This window comes from Kogia breviceps, chromosome 7 (genome assembly GCF_026419965.1).
Source record: "Kogia breviceps isolate mKogBre1 chromosome 7, mKogBre1 haplotype 1, whole genome shotgun sequence".
Lineage (NCBI taxonomy): Eukaryota > Metazoa > Chordata > Mammalia > Artiodactyla > Physeteridae > Kogia > Kogia breviceps.
Genome location: NC_081316.1, coordinates 69,584,320 through 69,606,399, shown reverse-complemented (window position 1 = coordinate 69,606,399; position 22,080 = coordinate 69,584,320). Strand labels below are relative to the sequence as shown.

General features: G+C 38.0%; 1 protein-coding gene across 2 annotated transcripts in view; it reads right to left on the bottom strand.

Annotated features, from left to right (window-relative positions):
* The window catches only part of PDGFD (platelet derived growth factor D), a 229,870-nt gene that overhangs the window by 61,905 nt on the left and 145,885 nt on the right, over positions 1-22,080 (bottom strand). Inside the window, exons 2-3 of one of the 2 annotated variants that reach the window (XM_059068284.2) lie at positions 13,286-13,490; positions 9,783-9,963 (exon numbers count right to left, since the gene is read on the bottom strand). In XM_059068284.2, coding sequence (XP_058924267.1) covers positions 9,783-9,963; positions 13,286-13,490 — 386 coding nt within the window. The remainder of the gene's footprint in view (positions 1-9,782; positions 9,964-13,285; positions 13,491-22,080) is intronic. The other variant, XM_059068285.2, reaches the window with a different exon arrangement.

Genomic DNA, 22,080 nt, shown 5'->3' with positions numbered 1-22,080 from the left:
AAAAGTTAACTGTCAGAGATAAGAGAGGGAAAATCATGAAGTAGTTGGGCTGTCAGGGCATAATGCTGTTGGCCTGGACTGAACAATCTTTGGAGGAAGATGGGAGAACTGAAGCTAGAATGTTAGGGGGGTCAGAACATGGAAGGCTCTCAGTATCCGAGTGAGGCATCTACACATTACTCCACAGGAAACTGAAAATCATTCACAAGTTTTCAGCAGGAAAATGATTTGATTACAGCTCTACTTCAGCTGGCAACCATGTGCAGGAGAGACTAAAAGTAGGGAGACGGGAGATAGGAGACCAATCAGGAAGAGGTTAGCAGGGCCCAGCCAAGAAGCAACCTGATTATTTATTCATGTATCTCTCTTTTTCCATGCCTTTTCAATCTCTCTTTTTAATTTTTTTTTCCTGTCTGGCTTCTATTTTCGATTTCGAAATAAGGGAAGAGTCACTTTGACTATGTAGCTCAATTTTCTCATAGGTGAAAGAAGCAATGTTGAATGGAGGTCAGCCTTAATCTGTCACGCTCCCACTGATAAAGGGAACGTTAGAGACAGTTATTTTCAAGGCTAGATGAGTCCTGTCTGTATGATTGATTTCTCATTCCTTCGTTTACCTGGGAGAGAAGACTAGAGTTTCCCCAAAGTTCCAGGGATCTTCAATTTCCCAGTCAGAATGGCTGATCCTTATGTAGATGGAGTGGGTCACCTAGCTCTCCTTAGGACCAGAGGTGGGTAGTACTGACTCCCCAAGTACTGTAACCAAAGATGACTGACTGAAGAAAACATAAAAATCACTGTGGTCTTGGACCCTTCAGGGGCACAAAGATCTTTGTTTGCTCTTCTGGAGGAGAAATGCTTTTTTCCATATTCCTGCCTCAGCCCTCAGATATGGAGCTATCAACATACATTTTTTTCCCTTCATGAATTTCTTCCCTTCACCACTTCTTCCAACTTCTCTCCCTTCCTCATCCCCATCCCCTTGCCCCATGTCTCTCTTGGGTTGCCTGCTTCTGACACCAACCATTGGGAAGGGTCTCAGCTCTTCCCCACTCCCTGGGTCCATCTGCTAAGCACAGCTGAGATTGGAGTCGGCCATCCTGTCCTCAACAGCTCTCCTGCCTGTTTGTGACTATTTGTGACCTTCTATGTAGTGTGAGGGGCATGTAAGTGTATCCCCTAGACCCCTTGAAAAGAATCCTTTGTTCTGAATTTGCATCTCTGTACTGGGACAACCATACTTTGGATTTGGGTCCCAGCCAAATCCTCTACTCTAGTTTTACAAGAAAGTCCTGAGACTTGGTATTTCATGGACCAACATTAATAAAGTTGCTACTTTGATCCTATTTTGGCTTCTTGTATCTCTCCTACTGGCAAGAATAAAGAAAGGATAGTAAGTGGTTAGCACCCTCAACCTGCAACAATTTGGATTAATTCATCAGAATGTTCCGAAATGCCTTGCTTTTCTGACTTTGTGCCTTTGTTTAGGCAACACTCCCTTCTCGGGGTGCTATTCCCTCCGTGACCCAGTCCAGTGAATGGTAGTGGAATATGCCACCCCCAAATATGCCACTTTCGCATAAGAATTATTTTGAGCTGAAGGCAATTGAAAAGAAGCAGGCTCAGGAAAAGTTCTCTATGCTCCCGCTACATGCCTAGAAGCACATAAATTTGCAAAGGTTGTCCCCCATCCCCTCACCAGAGACAACTCTGAACCCTCATCAGCCTAGAAAGGCACCAGAGGAATCCACATAACAAACTTTACTCACTAGTCCTTCGCTTCCATTTTTTCTCCCATATATTTACCTTCCCACAGTTTGCTGCCCTAGACTTAAAAGTCCTTTTCCTTTATCTTGTCACTTCTCTAAAAATGTGTTGTCCTTTGGTTAAAACGTTATATAAACCCAAGTTCCAACCACCACTCTGAGTTACTCATCACTGAATGCTCCCATGTGTATGATATGCATGTGTTAATGATCTGTGTGCTCTTCTCTCCTTAACCTGTTTTTTGCCAATCTAATCTGCAGAGTTCAAGACAGAACCTAAGAGGGTAGAGGAAAAAAATATTTTTTAATCTTTCCTTACACCAGCAAGCTCCACCTTTGTGAGGAACACAGCATCCCTTATGTGTTCCTCCTCCTTGTGTGCTCAGAATATTCCATGCACATTTCATCACTGCAATTCACAGTGCTTTATAATTGTGTGCCTTTCTCCGTCACAGGAATATCATTTTCTTTTTATTATCCACAGTAAGTTCTCAGAAGTATCTGTTGAATTTATAAGTGAATATTAGGCAGAGATATTTTTTACTGAGGTTCACTTCTTCATAGCTTTTTTTGTTTGTTTTTTTTTTGCGGTACGCGGGCCTCTCACTGTTGTGGCCTCTCCCGTTGCGGAGCACAGGCTCCGGACGCGCAGGCTCAGCGGCCATGGCTCACGGGCCCAGCCGCTCCGCGGCACATGGGATCTTCCCGGACCGGGGCACGAACCCGCGTCCCCTGCATCAGCAGGCGGATTCTCAACCACTGCGCCACCAGGGAAGCCCCTTCATAGCTTTTTAAGAAAGAAATACTGCTCTGTTTTAGGCATACCTTTAATACACAAGCCACTTTCTAATATAGTCGAATAGCTTTTTCCTTCTTCATCTTTCTCACTTTCTTCATCTACCAAAATATTAGTACATCAAAAAGCACAGTTATAGAGAGCAAGTGGTATGTGTATAAAGAGGCCCAGTTATTTAATATCACTGCGTCTTTCTGGTTTTCAAGGATAAAAGTTTACTTGTGGCAAGTCCATATAATGTAATACTAGATAAACAGGATACTGGACTGTCCAAGTGCCATTAAACAGCATCCCTCTCAAAGTTGGAAATGTGTTTACTCAGCACCTGGGGAGTCATCTGCTCATGTGATTAGCACATGGGTTTTCTGAGGAAAATTAATTACAGTAGTAAAGTACTATTTCAAACATTGCTTATGTTGGAAAGGATTAGCCAACATGGAAGAAAACATTCCCGAAGTCAGAGAACATGCAGAGGCAATATGTGTGGGGTTCTTAACTGCATCTAGGGGACATCACAGATGAGAGTCAGGGGGTTTCCCTGGTATTTTATGCAAAAATTTAGATATACTTAGTTTTCTTTGGAGAGGGTCCACAGCTTTCGTATCTCATTGGATAACACGTGTGAGCTCTGTGACCACAGACAAACTCACAACCTGTGTTCACTGTTTCACTGGGAAAGTTACCCAACCTGAGTCTGCTGCCTCACTTATAAAATAAGAGGGTTGGCCTAGGCACTGGACCTCTAAGATTCTATATTTTTCTTACAACCAGTCTTCAGGCAAAATACATGGTTTAATAGCAGCAGATTGATTATTTACAATATGCTGTGTGCTGAATTAAACACTTCACATACATTGCCCCATATATTTAATCCTCACAATAAGCCAAAGGGTTAGATGCGATTATTTATACTACTATTATTTTATAATATATTTATCATCATCATCATCATGACTGTGCCTACCAAATTGTAAGTTCTATGAGGGCAGGAACCTTGTCTCATTTTGTTCACTACTCTATATCTAGTATTTATCAAAGTGCATGAAACATAATAGGTGTCCAATAAAAAGTCTGTTGAACAATGCATTAAAATGAATACATAAATAGCAAAAATGCCCTGAATTCCACAGGGAACATATTATCATGGGATTTCATTCCACCTCACTTTCTTGTCTCCTTCTGCTCCCTTAATCCTATTTTTACCTACCTCCTCCTCTTCCTCTCCCCACCCCCACCTGCAAGAGCCCACTTCCCCTTTATTCTCCTCAACCCCTATCATTTGCTTCTGGACCTAGCCATATTCTTCGTCAAATTATTCTTTGTTCTAGGACTATATTACATTTTGCTCTTTACTCTCTCAAGAACTCTATCAAAGTTTTCATTATGTATTCAGGCTTTAGGAAGGTAATCTGATTAAAATAACTGATTCACTTAACCTTCCCAATGAGACTCCTAGTTCATCAAAATGATCTCCATAATTGGTGAAATTTTAGAACATTTGTAAAGTTTTAAATAAGAACACTTATCTAGCCTTGCCGATAAAATGCTGCAATAATGAGACTCTGGCCTTAAGAATGAATGCTTCAACCAATATCCATTGAAGTTCCTGGGCTTGCCAACTTGGCAGTCTACTGCTATGACATTTACTTAGGGCTTTTGGAGTATGCATATGCTATCCTCCTGCCTGACCTGGACCATGCCCCTTGTTTTCTTTCTGCCCCACACTTTGTTATCTTGTTGATACTTTCTTAGTATCTGTCCCCAGCTCACCCTCTGGTTTTAGCTACCTTACCTGGTCTAAGTACTGAAAGATCTGAGAAAAATTCAAAATAGATGGGCTGAGATGAGGATAAGAAAACTTCTTTCTCATGCTTAACTGAGAGAGCAATGAGCTACCATTCTACTTCCCTCTCTTATGTTTGCCTCCTTCCAGTAGCCTGAATCCCAAGACACCAAAAGAATCATTACTGTCAAAGATGTCTTCTTTTTTCTGTTTCAGGGCTTAGCATTTGCTGTTCTTTTCCTTAAAGCACTTCTCCCAGAGCTTCCCATGGTGTTTCCTGCTCCTTATTTGGATATCACTTCAAATTTTACACCTACAGATCTTCCTTGATTCTTTGATTGGAGTGGATCCTTTTCCAGTCACTCTCTGTCACACTGTTCTCTTTTATCTTCTTTCTAGCTTTTATTGAACTTCAAAAAATTTATGTTTGTATATATGTACTTACTTCCCTATTTACTTAAATTTTATTGTTTGTTTCCTTCTGCTACCATATGAGATCCTGAGGACAGAGATCTGCCTATCCTCCTCAGAGCTGTATCTCCAGGACCCTAGACTGAGCTTGGTCTAGCACACAGTAGGCATTTAATAAATAATACCACAGCTCTCATATCACCAAACCTCCAGAAGGATATACCAAAATGTAGAAGCTGAGGTAAACAGAATCTGCTATGTGATTACCACCCTCACCTTGACTATCCTTGGCTCTATATACAGTCCTGGCTGAAGTGGTCAGAATACCCATGGATATTCAAAACCTTCAACAGTTTTTATCTGACTATGCAAATAACGATGGAATTTCCAAATTTTGTAGAGAAAGTGAATGAGGTCCTTTACTCTCTAGCTTTGTTTGATAATTAGTTTAGGGGAATAAAAGTGAATTGTCCACCATTATTTTGTTTTTGTTTCACCAACTGGTAAGTTTTAGGTGAGCAAAATTAGAATCTGTGAAAGTTGTTATAACTGAGAATCTTATTTATTAACTCACTGGTTTTATTTCTCCTTTTTCTTTGCATCCTCATCTTCTTTTCCATCCTCTTCCCTTTCTTCCTCTATTTAAAAAATTTATTTATAATGCAAAGCCATGCATGATTCATGTGGAGTTTTAATCTCAATGGCAATCTTAACTGTGCCACTTGAATTTAATTCAAACTGCAGAGATACACAGTTAAAAATTGGTGATAAAATTGTTTTTTTATTTTAGAAAGTGTTTAGAATGGGTATTAGTAAATTCAACTTATGAAATAAACTAAGTTTGTTAATAAAACAAAAAAGTTTGGGAATAGCTTTCAAATAATTTAATTTTTATTTTAATACAATATTGTAAATCCTTTATCAATATATTTCAATAAAAACTTTATAAATAATTTTTGAATTAAAATATGTACTTTCCATTAAACACACACACAAATAAAAGGCTTTTTAAATGTTTGTCACAATATACAATAAAATGTTTCTACCTTGGATGAAAGAGGTGAATTATGGGCAGATGTTTGTGTATATGTGTATGCACACACAAACTGACAGCTGGGCTGTTCGTACAGGACTGTGAAGTTCATTTATCACCTGATGATATATTAATTATTATGCCAGTGATAATGATAACAATAAGAGCAGCAGATATTTGAGTAATTTACTAAGTTCCAGGCAGGGTGGCTTACAAAATTATCTAATTTAATCCTACAACTAGTTAATTGTGTGTCAGGCAGTGTTATCACCATCTTACAGATAAGAAAGCTGAACCTTTAGCCAGTGAGCAGCAGAGCTGAAATTCATATACCCATGTATGCTGACTTCTTTGCACACCATCCATTGGGAGCCTTGTAATTGGACACCTTTCCAATAAACTAATTAATGGTCTTCCAAAAAAGATTCCTAACAATCCAATCCATCCATTCATTCCCCAATAAGCTAGATTTGAGATGGGAGAGCTTAATATATTTAGACAAACACATCTTGATAACAATTTGATAACATTATCCATTCTGCTTCATTATGCCCTCTGATGGTATCTATCCTCCTCAGCTGAGTGAAATTAGGAAAGAAAGCTGAGTAGGAGAGCAAAATATTGAAATATGAAATTGAATCATATTTTCTCAGGAAAAGTCAATTCAACAAACACACTGTCTAGCCATGTATAAGGCACTGTGTGGAATACACACAGGATGTTTGTCCTACCCTCAAATAGTTCATTACCATTTATCTAGAGGGAATACATATGTATATATATATACATATATATATATATATATACACATACACAATTTGTGACAGTAAAGGTAGGATCATTATCACCATTATTTATTGAGCACTTCCACTATATCCTAGGTGCTATGATAAGTATTTGCTCTTAATTTAAAATCTCACACCAACTCCAATTATTATCCCCTTTTTATGGATGTAAAACCAAAAGGTAAGAGACCCATTCTATATCACAACATTAGTAAATGGGGAAATTTCCTTTGATCCAAAGTGTGCTTTACAACAACAAACCTCTGGTCCCCTATGGCTGAGCTGCCTTGCCCTAGGAAAGACTGTGATAGATGCTGTAAAAAAAGGTAGACAATTGAATTCCAAGCACACCAAACAAAATTGTAATATAAGAATAATTGCTAACCAAAAATAAGTGATCAGGATGTTAACCATTAGTCAGTCTCCCACACTTTGCTGGAGTGAAAAATTGACTAAAAATGTACACTAGACTTGGTATTCCAAAAATGTCATAAGCATGAACCATGTAGATATGATTCCAGTGTAGTGGGCTCTTATGGTCCTGGGCACCTATAACTTACAGCCTCACGGGAGGCCCTTGTACAACTGGAGAGTCACTAAGGTAGGAAGAAGAGAAATGTTTGATGGAAGGCTGAGACATAGAAAGGTAGAGATGAGAAGGGGGGTGGCCTTTACCTATCCAAACAGCTACTTGTCATTTTCTAAGAGCACTGTGATTGCTTGGGAACTATTGCTCAAATTTCCCCAGCACCTGCCATTCCTTAAAGGAGAGATTGCAAAACAGCTGCCTCCAAACTCTACAGGCTTTGTGGGCCTGTACAATATTTTAAAAATCATTATTTAAATACACTTAAAGAAGGCTTGCCATTTTTTCCAGTTTTATGAGATATAATTGACATATGGCACTGTATAAGGTGTACAGCATAATGATTTGACTTACATACATCGGGGTTTGCCATTTTTAATCCCACTGTCTCTCTCTAATTTTATATCTGGCTCACTATGAATTTTAAGTCTGGGCTCTGTAGCATTGGAGTTCATAAACTCTGCTTTAAAGTTTCTCCAAGAAAAATTTAAACATGAATAAAATGACCTTTCCAAAACATTGGTCAAGGCATAAATGATCCCTGTTGAACAAGAATCAAATGCAAGAATTTATCAAAAAGCCACACAGATCTAGAGTTTATATACACCTGAAGGTTAAGCTCACTCTACCTCTTGGAATTCAGCCACCAAAGCACTTTGGCCCTAATTGATCATATTTAGTGCCAGAAGCCAGTTAGGAGCAGAAAGAGAGCCTGGAGCTATTTTCAATGAATGCAGACCAAGAGGCTGTATAACAAAAAAGTTATGACTACCATCATTTCTAAAAACACAATTGAATGTACTGGTGGAGGTGAATAAGAAAGTGAGTGGAGTCATGCTGAACAGTTTACATCCATACTACAAAGGCTGTCCAACATTCCACTTAACATTGGCTAGGAAATGAGTGATGAGCCTTCACTGTAACCCAAAGCACCTCAAACAAAAATATTCATTCTTCCCTAAATCCACATCTGCACTGCCTTTTTCTACAAAAAGGAATTATTTTGCCTTAAAGATATGGTGTTAGAGTTAAGGTGTTTCTAACTGACTTATGGACCATTTAACTTAGTCATAACCAAAGCTTCACAAAAAGTATACACATGAGCACTAACAGGCCTTGATATGTTAAGGAGAAAAAAGATCCTTCACTAAGCCATTCTGACACATCACCATTCCAACATGCTGAGCCTGCTTTGTCCATGAACAATTGAGAACAGATGCATCACTGAACACATTAAAAGCAAAGAAGTGTAGAAACCAAAGGTTCACACTTCCACTTTAATGCTGAGCAGCACTGCGTGAGTGTGCAATAATGTATATCATGCTTGATAGATTATTTTCAAACTAAAACTGGAACCAGTATCACCACATGCTATTTTTTCATTTATAGTATTCTGATGTAGAATTCACTTTGTGTTTAACCACTCATCATAACGCAAAAAAAAAAAAAAAAAGAGAAAAGAAACCACATTAGATTAAAAAAACCAAGATTTTTCCTACTCTAAATTTAACTCATAAGAGGAAAAAAAAACCCCAAATTGACTCCATTTGTAGTACTGTGTTCTGTTTCAGCATCCACACTTTGAAAAGGGATAGCAATAAATTGAATGAGAGTTAAAGACGTTGCCAGAAGAGCAAAAGGCAATATGCTATGAACAACTGAAGGATTCAGGGATATTTAATGTAATCTAAATGCAATGTATAGGCAAAATTATCCCAATATCCCCCTGGGCTTCATCTGTAACACCCAGTACTTCTGTCTTATTATCATTCTCAGTTGTTATGGCTTCTAATTGCCATTTCCACCAGACTATCAAGCTCAGACTATCAGGTTCAAGAACCCTGTCTTCTTGCTTGCTTTTGTATCTACTACACCTATCAGAATATTTGTCAATAAGAAGGAACTTTATATTGTTCTACTAATGAATGACTGAGTAAAGAAGACCCATGACCTTGTGTGACCCAACAACTAGACTTAACTACAAGGTAGATTATGCCGCAATATAAGGTTGAAGATTTTCTAATCGTTAGAACCATATAAAGTTGGAAATGGCTGCTGAGGTGTTTAAGTAGAGGTGAGACCACAAATAAGCATGGGTTTAGTAAACAAAAATCAAACCTTGGGTCCTGAATTATACCTTCCAATTTTTAAGATACTTGCTAACCCTGAGGCTCTATGATTATAACATAGGCCCTTCCCAAATTTGAGTCATAATTTAAACGAAAATCATTGGGACTCTTCTGTGATTAGAATTACATAGATAATTTTTCAAACCAAGAGGTTCAATTCTCACTTACCTTCTATTTGGCTGTATATTTACTTTGCTCCAGTTGAATCAAAGGCAATATGGTATATGCTTTACCATAAACTATTTTATTTTTTCTACTCACTACGCTTTCTTTCAAAATGCATGGGCCCAAGCATTGACTTAATAGAGCTAAAATGGCATTTCTCACTAAAGAAGGCTTTAACATTTTGGCCACAAGGCAGGGACAAAGCATACCATGGACAATTAACACAGTTCATTCACTCTCACACCATTGAATTTAATCACAGAAAATTATCTCTATACTTCATGTAACCAGTGTCTGCTTTTAATCATAGGGTGGTTAAGCTACTTACCACAACAGAATAATAAATCTTGAATCCAGGTTTAGCCACAAAGTAGTCATCAGACTTGAATGTTATTTTAATCTGGTTTGTTCTTGATGTTATCCTTGGAGGAACTTCCTTGTGTCCACACCATCGTCCTCTAATAACGGTGCTGGTTTCAGATATATCTTCAACTTCCACAAAATCATACCTAGTACCAATTTGACATAAACTTTGATTAAAGTAGACTTTGAAATTCATACTTTCACTGAGAAATTGAAACTAACATATGTGATTTCTCATGACTTATCATCTGAAATGAAAACTATAACCTACAGATATTTTAGAAGGAAAACTAGTTTTTGGATTAGGTTTCTCAAATTCAAACTTCAACAATCTATTCTGAGGAAACACCCTTACATACTTTTAGCCATAACTCTTCCTAAATCGTCAAAAATCAAAATAGGCTACTTTCTGAGCATCTGGCTCATAAGGTTTTCCTGGAAAAACTAACAAGTATAATCTATTGTCATACTTTAGGAGATGTAGCTCTAATTATATACCCAAATATTTACTATATCAAGTTTTTAAACAAATTCCCACTTTGAATTAATTTACCACATCCAGTGTTTCCTTAAGAAAGGAAATGATCTATACCTATATAGCACATAAAATCAGCACTCTTATTGTAGAAAATAAATGGTAAAATAAAATAAAAGACTATTTTCTCTTTTTGGAAACTGTCTTTTGGAAGGATCGTATCATAAACTATGACATTTATCATAATGGAAACACATGACTTTGAGGAGGGATGTGCACTAGCCAATATTGGAAATATCTGAGCTATGTGCGAATGAGGGTAATACCATGGGTTCACCACTGGCACTAGTCAGAGAAGCACAGAATCCCAGGATTGAAGAAGACAGGAGAGGCATTTTAGATATTCCACAGGGTCGCTTGATCCTCAAAGTCCCTCCACAGCATCTCACTTTTTCATCACATAATAGGACATCTACAGTGACTAAGCTGACATCATCTAGGGATAATTTATTCTATTTTCAGACACCCAAGATCTTAAAACATTCTGCTTGAGAGCTGAACTCTGTGTCTTTCAGTTCTGGGCATCAGTGTCTCACTCCTCCAATCTACGTCTCCTCAAATGACTTCAGATGCTAAAGTCACAGTGCAAACAAGCACTCAGGGTGAGCATTCAAGGTGAACAGTGGCAGAAGTCTCATATCCATTTTATATTTTCCTGTCACGATTGCCAAAAGGAATCAGCATGAGAACCAACACATCTGGATATGAAGAAAATCCAATACAATTTTACTGGTCTTACGCACGCACCTCAGAGTTCTTATTGGATCAGGCAGGGTGATCTAAGGAGGCATCGAGCATAATAAAATGGTTACTAAATTTCATTGACAGTGATTTGTGAGGCCTTTATGTCCTTTGCCTCAGTTTTCTAATGAGCAAAATAAGAAGGTTTATGTAATTTTACCAGCTGAATATCTCTTGGGTGCTATGTAAATTAACTACTTAATATACGGTGTTGAAAAGTGAAAAGCACTAAGAAAGAATCGCTATTCCAGCAATAAAATATTACAGTGTAAACATCAAGGAGGTTTGGAACAGATGGGAGGAAATCAATTGCATTTCATTTTATATACAATATATGTGAATCATATTTATTGCACAAAGCAAGAATATACTTGAAACTTTGTTAATAATGCAAGAGGTCACTTTTGTTTTTTAAAAAACACAACATCAGCACAATTTTTAGTCTGGGTCTGAAGTCAAAAGAGCACCATTTTGGTTCAGGGAGGGTCCTGAGGCAGGTCTCTGATCTGCCTCTTTCCCTGCTTCCTCTCCCCTTTACCTTATACTTCTCTACCTCCCTCCATACATTTTTAGGAGCAACTTGATTTGATGAAGGGTCTGGAAAAGAAACCATCCTAACTTCCTCTCCTAGTTTTAAGGTCAGGATGCCAAAAGGGCTCAATCACTACCAGATCAAAATCCTGCTCTGCAGTGGAGACCAGTGTCTCTTCAATGACATCACCTTTAATAATCTTCTTTTCTTAAAATATCTTTATTGGAGTATAATTGCTTTACAATGTTGTGTTAGTTTCTGCTGTACAACAAAGTGAATCAGCTATAAGTGTACATATATCCCCATAATAGTAGCTTTTCATTTGTTTCCAAGGTCTTTCTTTTTTTACAGCACAGAAAATGAGTTCTCCCTTTCAAGGTTGAAAAGACACAAGGTCTCCTCAAGCTTATTCTTTTTGTAAATATTAACTGGCTCTTCCTGCATGTATTCATCTCTGCTTTCTGGCATACATTACCCTCTATGGTCCTAGAAAGTAACAGTCACTGCTGTTATTCTTGAAAAAACAGCAACATAATAAAAGCTGTCAGCATAATAGACATGCAATAAAGGACAGCCAAATTTGAAGTACCCGATTTTTATTATTCAAAGTAAAATGAACCTGCTGAAAGAATTTAGCAGTTTAGTAGTAGTTCATTGGCAATGCAGAACAAGTTCGAGCAGTAAAGTACAGAAAGGAAAAAGAAAATCCTCCGCATCTTACACATGCTAATTAAGTGAATAAGATGCTGTGAGCTGACAATTCAGAGAACAACAGCCAGGGCTTTCTCTGATAAACATGCTAAGAAGGGAGAAGATTATCAAGTGCAGCTTTCATCTTTTGCTGACCCAGAAACTACAGGAAGAAACAGACCTCTGAGGAGCACACTGATTCTGGGAGGTGGCCTTCTCTTCCTTCTTACACATATCTGAGGCCTTAAAATTACGATTTCAGGTAAGGACCTGACAGGGTCCTTGCCATCATCATCTCCCAGTGCTGGGTGTCAGTTCCCGGAGCCCAGGAGGGGAATACACTCCTTAAGCCCTGGCAGGCTTGCACCAGAGCCATGTGACATGGTGCAGTTGACCCGGGATATTGGATGCATCTACCTGCTCACAAAGGTTGTTCTAGACCTGGCCAAGATACGGGTCCCCAGATTCCCCACTTCTCTGGGAGTCACACAGCCTGGCTCCGACAATTGCAGGAGTGAGTTTCTGTGAGTCATGCCAGGTTACCAGGCTTTCTGCAGAGGCAGTCTGCACTCCAATTTATTTTGTCCATTAGGACTGACATAAAGGCTTTTTGAAAAAGTAGTCGAGTATCTCGTATAGGTCCGGAGGGCCCAAAATAGAAGTCTGATGTGATGGTTTTTTTTTTGTTTGTTTGTTTTTTTGCGGTATGCGGGCCTCTCACTGTTGTGGCCTCTCCCGTTGTGGAGCACAGGCTCCGGACGCACAGGCCTAGCGGCCATGGCTCACGGGCTTAGTTGCTCCGCGGCATGTGGGATCTTCCCGGACCGGGGCACGAACCCGTGTCTCCTGCATCGGCAGGCGGATTCTCAACCCCTGCGCCACCAGGGAAGCCCGTGATGTGATGTTTTAAATCTGTCTTTTTTTTCTACTTTGAAATTTTACCCTAAAATGGATTTTATTTCCCACTTACCTACAGATATCATTTTCCGCTTCCTCTAATCCAAACTGATTGTCAAAGGCTAGCTGTATCCTTGTTTTCTCCTGGGAATGGAGCCGCCAGGTCAGAAGCAGGTTCCTGGGGTAGCTGTTTGGGAAGCGGGGACTCTGCACATGGCCGTGTCCTGTCACCTGGATGGTTTCATCTCTTCGGTACAAGTCTGTGAGGTGATTGCTCTCTGTTAGTAGTCACAACTTGTAGAAATTAGTATGTTGCTCCAATTACAGGAAAGCAAAAAAAGAACAGTTTAAAACACATCACATTTCAAAGCACTTATTGATTTTGTTTAAAAACATAAGGCCAAATGGCAGCCTTGTGGTTAAACAAACAACATCCATATTTTTTCTATTATCCCCTACCTCCCCAAATTCTTCATAAATCTAGACTTGATGCCTAGTATTTTTTACTTTGGGAGCTCTCTTAACATCATTTTTGACAAGCAAAATTAATGATTATCTCAGAACTCAGGCTCATTTCAATTGGAATTAAAATTGAGCAAATAATTTCAAATAGTTCATCCTTCCTCTTTTCCATGTAATACAGCTGACCCTTGAGCAACACGGGTTTGAACTGTGTGGGTCCGTGGATTTTTTTCAATAAATACGTATATGTACTATAAATGTATTTTCTCTTCCTTATGATTTTCTTAACAACATTTTCTTTTTTCTAGCTCACTTTATTGTAGAATACAGTATATAATACATATAACATTCAAAATACGTGTTAATCAACTATTTATTTAACAGTAAGGCTTCTGGTCAACAGTAAACTATTAGTAGTTAAGTTTTGGGAAAGTCAAAAGTTATATGTGGATTTTTGACTGTGTGGGGTATTGGTACCCATAAACCTCATTTTGTTCAAGGGTCAACTGTACAAACATTTTTTTTTTCATTGACAATGTAACAGTATATCTTCAATGATTAGCCCAGGAGATAGTCAATAAATATTGTTGAATGAATGAACAACTGAGTGAAAAACAAATTAAAAGAATCTAATGATGTTTAATGACCATTTATTTTATAATCAAATGACATTTTCCAGTTGTTTCACCATCATAAAAATCATAATTTTTTGGCCTTCGTTTTTGGTGACTTAAAATAGTTCCAATTCTAATTCTATTTTCCATATGTTGTATAATAAAGAACTTGTCTGATCTTTGTCCTGGGTTCCTAAAAGGGAACTTCTAAACCCTTAAAATTTCCCAAGTGATGCAAGTGTCTTTGTTATTCATGGTAGGCCCCTGGGGCCATACCTGATTTTATGCGAATGAGATGATTCTCTGTGGGCCCTTAAATAGTTTCAGGATGGGGACTGGCTATAACAGAAAGACCAATCATGTGGCTTTGAGCTCTGATATCAGCCTGACTTCCTGCTGTCACCAATTCAATCAATCATGTCGACAGAATGAAACCCTTATAAAAACTCTTGTCACTGAGTCTTGGGTAAGCTTCCTGGTCCATGATACTGATGTGCTAGGAGGGTGACATGTCCTGAGGACATGAAGCTTCATGATTCGGACCTTCCCAGTCCTCACCCCACAAGTGTCTTTATTTGGCTGGTCCTGATTTGTACCCTTTATAGTAAAACTGTAATTGTAACTATAATGCTTTCTTGAGTTCTACAAGTTGTACTAGCAAATTATCAAACTCGAGGGGCTTATAGGCAACCCTGAATTTACAGCCAGTTGGTAAAGAGTATGGGTAACCTGGGTACCTCAAAATTTTCAGCGGGTGACTGAAGTACAGTCTTGTAGGGACTAGGCTCATTAAGCTACGAAATCTGACCTAACTCCAGGTAGTTTGCTTCAGAATTGTACCATACAGTGGATCCTTTTTTCCTATCTCCCAATGTCTAGAGTTCTTTGCACTTGAGATTTTTGGCTTTTTAGGCCCCTCTGTAAGCAGAACTCCAGCCACAGTCTATTTACATCCTCCTGCAGAGAGTTTACTCTGAAGCCTATAATTCAATGACCTTAGTCAGGGAGGCTTAAATTGCTGGTGGAAACCACTGAAAGGTTGAGTTGCAGAGGGTGGTTGTTAAAGCTTCCAAAATAAGAGAAGGAGAGTGAACAAGGAATCAGAATGTGAAATGCCAAGGCTTCTCTCCCTTTTACAAATGTTCTGGTATGTATGAGAACTTCAACTTTTTTTTTTTTTTTTTTTGGCCAATTCAGTGTTTAATGTGTTGTGCTTGCCCAGCTAGCCTTTGTGTGGGAGACAGTCTTAGGAAGAGCAAAGGTGGATGGAGGAGCTGATGTCCCCACTCCCTGCATCTCGACTAGTAGATCAGAGCACTGGCTCTGAAGTCATGTCACGGTGCTCAGGTCCCAGAGCTAATGCTGTTAACTTCTGTGTAAGAGAAGGTATTTTTCCTTCTTAGTCTGCAATTTGCTAGAGGTCATTTGAGATTCTTTGCTATCTGTAATCCACTTTGACTTCTGAATCACATTGTTTATATATAATTTATAACTTCATGCCAAATTCAGGGCTATTCTTACCAGAAGAGTTGTAATGAATTATAGATACAGAGAGCAACCTATCAGGTTAAACCTGAGATAGTTACCAAGTGTTATATACAAAGTCACATTCCTGAATGAAGGCATTTACTTTGGTGTTCCAATAGTAACTGACATTTATGGAGCAATAGTTGTGTGCCAGGCATTCCAATAAGTTGTTTAAATTATTTCATTTAATCTTCACAACTTTATGCAATTAGTAATATCCCCACTTCAGAAAGGAGGCTCAGAGAGTTTATGAAACTTATGATCTCAGGGCACAAAGCAGGTGGTGAAATCAATATCTGACCCTAGACAGTCTATCTTCAGCACACACACACTCTTAACCAGAACACTGTACTAGTTGTTAAACTATAAAAATATGAAATATGTCATTTTTTATAGAGAGGGAATAATTTTGATTTATGTTTATATGGCAAGAATATAAGTTATTTTATATTTTAATACAGAAGGAGGTTTGCATTCTCATAACTTTGAGTTATGCATTGGATGTTTTTTAAAAAGTGAATTAAAATGAAAGGAAAAAAGCCAAAATGTTTTGTCTATTCTGTCCCTAAACCTTTAAGCAAACTCAGTTCGCCCAACCAAGTATCCCGGAAGCTCATGAAATCACTGCTGGCACTATTACTTACTCTGAGATTCATCTAGAACAACTGTTGTTCTCAAAGTGTGGTCCCCAGACCAGCATCATCACCTGGGAGCTTGTTAGAAATGTAGATTATCAGGCCCCATCCCAGACCTACTGAAGCAGAAATACTGGAGGTGGAGCCCAGCACTACTGTTTTAATAAGCCCTCCAGGTGATTTTGATGCTCCCAGAAGTATGAGAACCACTGACCACCTCATACCTTCTACTCTTCTGCTTCTTATTCTTGATTTCCCTGTCTCCTTCACTGCCTTGCTTTGACTCCATACCTCACATCTGATTTTTCTTCTTACCTCCCTGACTGATGATCTATCTTGGATTCACTTTCCTGTCTTCGACCTTGAAACCTTCTCTGGGGCATCATTTTTGATACACCGTGACCTAGGGTAAGAGCTACGTACCTTAGTGTCTTTGACCCCTTATCTAACTTTCCCCACTTCATGGAATAGCCATTCCTGGTCCTAGTAGATGCATTTGGTAATCATCATCACAAATTATGTGCAAGGAGAAATGAAATCACAAATAATGGTAGTACTTTTATTTCTTCTTCTCAGATCATAATATTATCTATGACAACATAAGATCCAAAGGGTAAATGCTGAGTTATTAGAAGCAAGGGTTAAAATATTTCATCACTGATTCCATAGGAACAAATAATGATATCTCTGCAGACTGTGCCACCTCACACAAATTCAGTGGAACAGTACAGAAATACTCATTTGTCCCATTGTCTCCATAAGACATTCAGGAGCCAGCAGCATGACTGATAGTCACAAACCCAATGTACCGCAGCTAAAAGCCCAAAGCGAAGAATGGTCATTGCGTCAGGAAATGCCTAACTTGCAAAGGGATTTATTATAACATTTCATTTGTAAAATGGCTGTTTCATGATCATACCATACATCATAGGAACAATGTTTGCCCAGAATGTAGACTGAGTGTTATATAAACCAAAGAGTACCACTTCTGCTGCTAAACAGCCACAATATGACCACTGAATTTTTGTGGGGTGCAATATAGTTTACAAGCATCCAATTTTGTAAGTCTATCGTAAATATAGGTTGACAAAAAGTAAATATCATTGCAATAATTATCATTGCTTTCATTCTGCTTTTTTCTTTTAAATTTAATTTTTTTATATTACTTTAACAGGTAATGAAACCAACACACAGAAGTTAAAGTGATTTGCTGTAAGTCAGAAGAATGGAAGGGTGGTATATGGAAGAGTGGAGTCTTGAATTCAGCTCCATCATGTTCTAGTTCTGGTGACCTTCCCCACTACAACAAAGAGAAGCATCAGACACACCATGTCATCTTTCCGGCTTCTGTTTCCTAAGCTAATAGTTTAGGGGGCTGGGCTAACGTGACACTTAAGATTTTTTTTTTTCAGGTCTAAATGACATGACAACTCAACAATTTTCTTTCAAGAAGACAGAACTGCCAGTGGTTTGACTGTGACTAACAGACATAAGTGAGGCAATGAGACAAGAGAACCTGAAATCCAAAATCTTCAGCGGGCTAAACAGACACTTTGCCCATCTAACAATGGTAGTATATATAGTTGTATGCTGTCATTGCTGTCATCTAAAATAAGAGTACAAATGGATATTTCTTTTTTTTTAAATTTTGTTTTCTTTTTAAAAAATTTATGTATTTTCTGGCTGCATTGGGTCTTCGTTGCTGCGTGCAGGCTTTCTCTAGTTGCAGCGAACAGGCGCTCTCTTCGTTGTGGTGCAAGGGCTTCTCATTGCGGTGGCTTCTCTTGTTGTGGAGCACTGGCTCTAGGCACGCAGGCTTCAGTAGTTGTGGCACGTGGGCTCAGTAGTTGTGGCTCACGGGCTCTAGAGCACAGGCTCAGTAGTTGCGGCACAAGGGCTTAATTGCTCCGTGGCATGTGGGATCTTCCCAGACCAGGGCTCAAACCCGTCTCCCCTGCATTGGCAGGCAGATTCTTAACCACTGTGCCACCAGGGAAGTCCCACAAATGGATATTTCAAAAAGTTGTTCAAACATATATGAAAAACTTTCTTATTAACTAGAAAAGTTGCCCTGGCACGTAACTGGCCACTTAGCCTATCAATTTGTGAACACATTGTGGAGGAATGTAAATAAATCCTTTAGCATAGATACAACATATTCTGTTTTGCTTTTTTTAAAATTTAAGTAGAGGCTTCTCTCTGAGGCTGGTTAGGTATAAGGATTTTTAAAAAGATACTAAAAGATGCTTTATAATTTCTTTGAAAGTTTCATAGGAAAGTAAAAAAATATATATATGCAGAATATTACATGTCTTGAGGGAAAGGACTATGTCTTGTTTACCAACGTAACCCCAGAGCCTCACCAGTCTGGGCATATGAAGACTTTCAAAATAGATCTGTTAAATACATACATAGATGAATGGTTACCGCAAATAATGCATATGCAGAGTTCTTAAACACGGAAAGGCATTTTGAGGTAAGATAACAAATAAAAGGCAGTTTTATCAGAAATAAAGTTGAAAAATACCCAAATATTTTATTTCTAAGAAATTTAATTTTGATGTAGCTGGTGTGCCTGACGTTTTTGGGAACACTTCTAGCATGAACATTAAAGGACTATTTTAGAAAGAGTTCCATTGAAATGATTCTGATTGCCATCTGGCTCAGACATCAATTATAAAATAACTGCCTCGGGCTTCCCTGGTGGCGCAGTGGTTGAGAGTCCGCCTGCCGATGCAGGAGACACGGGTTCGCGCCCCGGTCCGGGAAGATCCCACATGCCACGGATATGGCTGGGCCCGTGAGCCATGGCCGCTGAGCCTGCGCGTCCAGAGCCTGTGCTCCGCAGCGGGAGAGGCCACAACAGTGAGAGGCCCGCATACCGCAAAAATAAATAAATAAAAAATAACTGCCTCTTTTTCTGCACTATTTCCATCAAAACCTATTCTACCAGGCTCACCAGAGTCAATCCACACTACCCTTTAAAAAGCTGTGACCAAGAAAGAAGAGAAAAACAAAACAGGAGAGTTTGTTGCTATAGCTGGGATCTACTCTCAAATCTATCCAGCAATATATGAAATCAGGTGACTGACTAGATCCCCCAGGTTCTCATCCTATGCAACCCTCTAATTTAGAATAGTAAGCTCAGCAAGACTAATCAAGAGTCAGGCCTGTGACTGCCTAATGCACTATTATTATTATTACTAAACTACCTCTAATAATCTTTGCACTCTCCCTCAACTAATGACATCTTATTCACGAAAGTGTCCTAGAACGCAAAATAGTACCTTCATTGGCGAGACATCACGCGGTGTATTGTTGAAGAGGGAAAAAGAAACAAGGGAGAGATGGAGAACATAAAGGAGAGTAGGGCAGGAGTCCCTAATTTTAAAATGAATAAGTCAATTTGCAGAACAGACCCTAAAATACACAATTAGGATTAAACTGAATTTAATTAGATAATTTTTCATAAATTATCTCCTAACTTAAAAAGCACAGGGTTGGAGTCTCACCCTGTGAACTGCTAAAGGTGAAAATTAGACTTTGTTAACAATGTTAGTTTAAAAATCAGCATGAAAGCATTTTCAACATTTTTTTCCTCAGTGCTTCCTGAGGACTGAAGCTTGCAATCAATGAACTAAATTCCTCCTGGGACTGCCAGCGGGCCAATCTTCATTAAGGAATTTTTGGTTAACACCTGGCCCATGGTCTGGCAAGAACCAATCTTCCAAAAGCCTATAACAGCTCTCTAAAAACAACCATTCCCTGTGCTCACGCCGCTTTTAGACAACTCAAAAACAAAGCTGATTAAACGTCAGACATTTATTTAGAATTCTCTAGCAGAGATTTTTCTAAGAACTCAGTAGTAATACAAAACCTTTCCGTTTATAAAGGTTTGAGGAGGAGGGAGTTGGTTGTTTGCCAGTTACATACCTTTTTATTTTTAATTATAATTCCCTTTTGCACAAACCAAAGTGTTAATGTTTTATAAACAAACTTCCTCAGAGTAACAATTTGGAGATGATATTTTTGGAGAGTAATCAATTGATAAATCCCTGAGCTCAAAATTATTCTTCTTTAAAAATCTGAGTCCATCAAAAAAGAAAAAAAGAGTATCGTAAAGTCCTTTTGAACATGTTCCAGTAACAGTCACCAGGAGTGTAGTAATGCCCAAAGTACTACATTGATATTTATTATTCCTCACCTCACTAGATCTTTTAAGGAACAAGGATTTGTCTTGTTATTGTACAACAGCGAGAAATTATACTCCTTCCTTCAAGACCACTTGTATTTTATAGGTAGATTATAGAAGTAATTATAAAATTACATTAAAATGGAAATAATTTTTGGTCTAAGGTTTTAGAAAATTAAAATCAGTGAAAATAAAGATTGCCCTAAAATAACTATGCTGTATTTTATCACATTAAGATAATTCAAATTAATTAATCCTCTTATAATTCTCTTCTACTATAGTCTCTTTGTGTTGTGATGTTGTTTACATGTAAAGGATGTAAAAAAAATGAAACAATAACATTCGGAACTGTGGCAGATGGGGAAGGGCAATGTTGAACGGCATGACAGAGAGTATTATAGATTAGGCTGCTGAAGTGTGAGATCTTTTCAATCATACCAACCTAACACACGCAGAAAACAAGACAACCCTAATGACAAAAATATCTGCTTTTCCCACTGCCAACGTAGCTCAGAGATACAGGAAGGTAACAGGCAAAACAAAGAAAAGTCATTCCCAGAAAGCAGTAGATTTAGTAGTTTTTCTAGAAAACACTTAATATAGGAAAACCAACATTCTTAGAAACATTGTCAAGGAAAGCTACTTAAAGTATGAACTTTGATTATTCTCAAAGAGTGAGAATTCTCTGAAATTATTTTACAGGGTAAGTTTCTGGAAGATGTAATCAGTCCAACAAAGCTGACACGGAATTGAACAGTGTGCAACAGAAGCTGACCCTGAAATACCCTAATGTTTAAAAACTTGATTCGTGTGGCAAAGACAAAACATTTTGTTAATCACATCTGACTAAAGGGCTCATCAATTCCTAAGAGAAAACTAACTGCGAGTTAACATAAGAATCACATGGTTTATTATTTGTGGTATATATATATATATATATATATATATATATATATATACACACACACACATACATACAAATTTATATTTATTATTAAAATATAAATTAACATATTTAATATGTATATTAGTTATAGCTCATATATACATATAAACAAATTATGTATATCTATAATTGTACTTAAATGTTTATTAACCTATATGGCTTTAGTGCTATTTATAGATTCAGTCATTTTTCATTACCAGTTTTCACTGAATTCCAGAACATTTTTTTCACATATTAATATTTCAAAATGGAGAAATACCCTATGATTACTATTGAAAGTGACTGTCCAGCTGTTAGAAAGTAGAGCAAATTGGGACACAGCTGTCATAGCTTTTGTGTGTGCAAATCTTGTAATGCTCAGGAGATAACTGTTCATATGATTTCAACCTCATATATTTTCACTAGTAGCACCATATGTAGAGATGAATCATAGATTATATTTGGATATCTTATTGTCATTTAAAATGCCTTTATAAAAGTTGCACTATGATG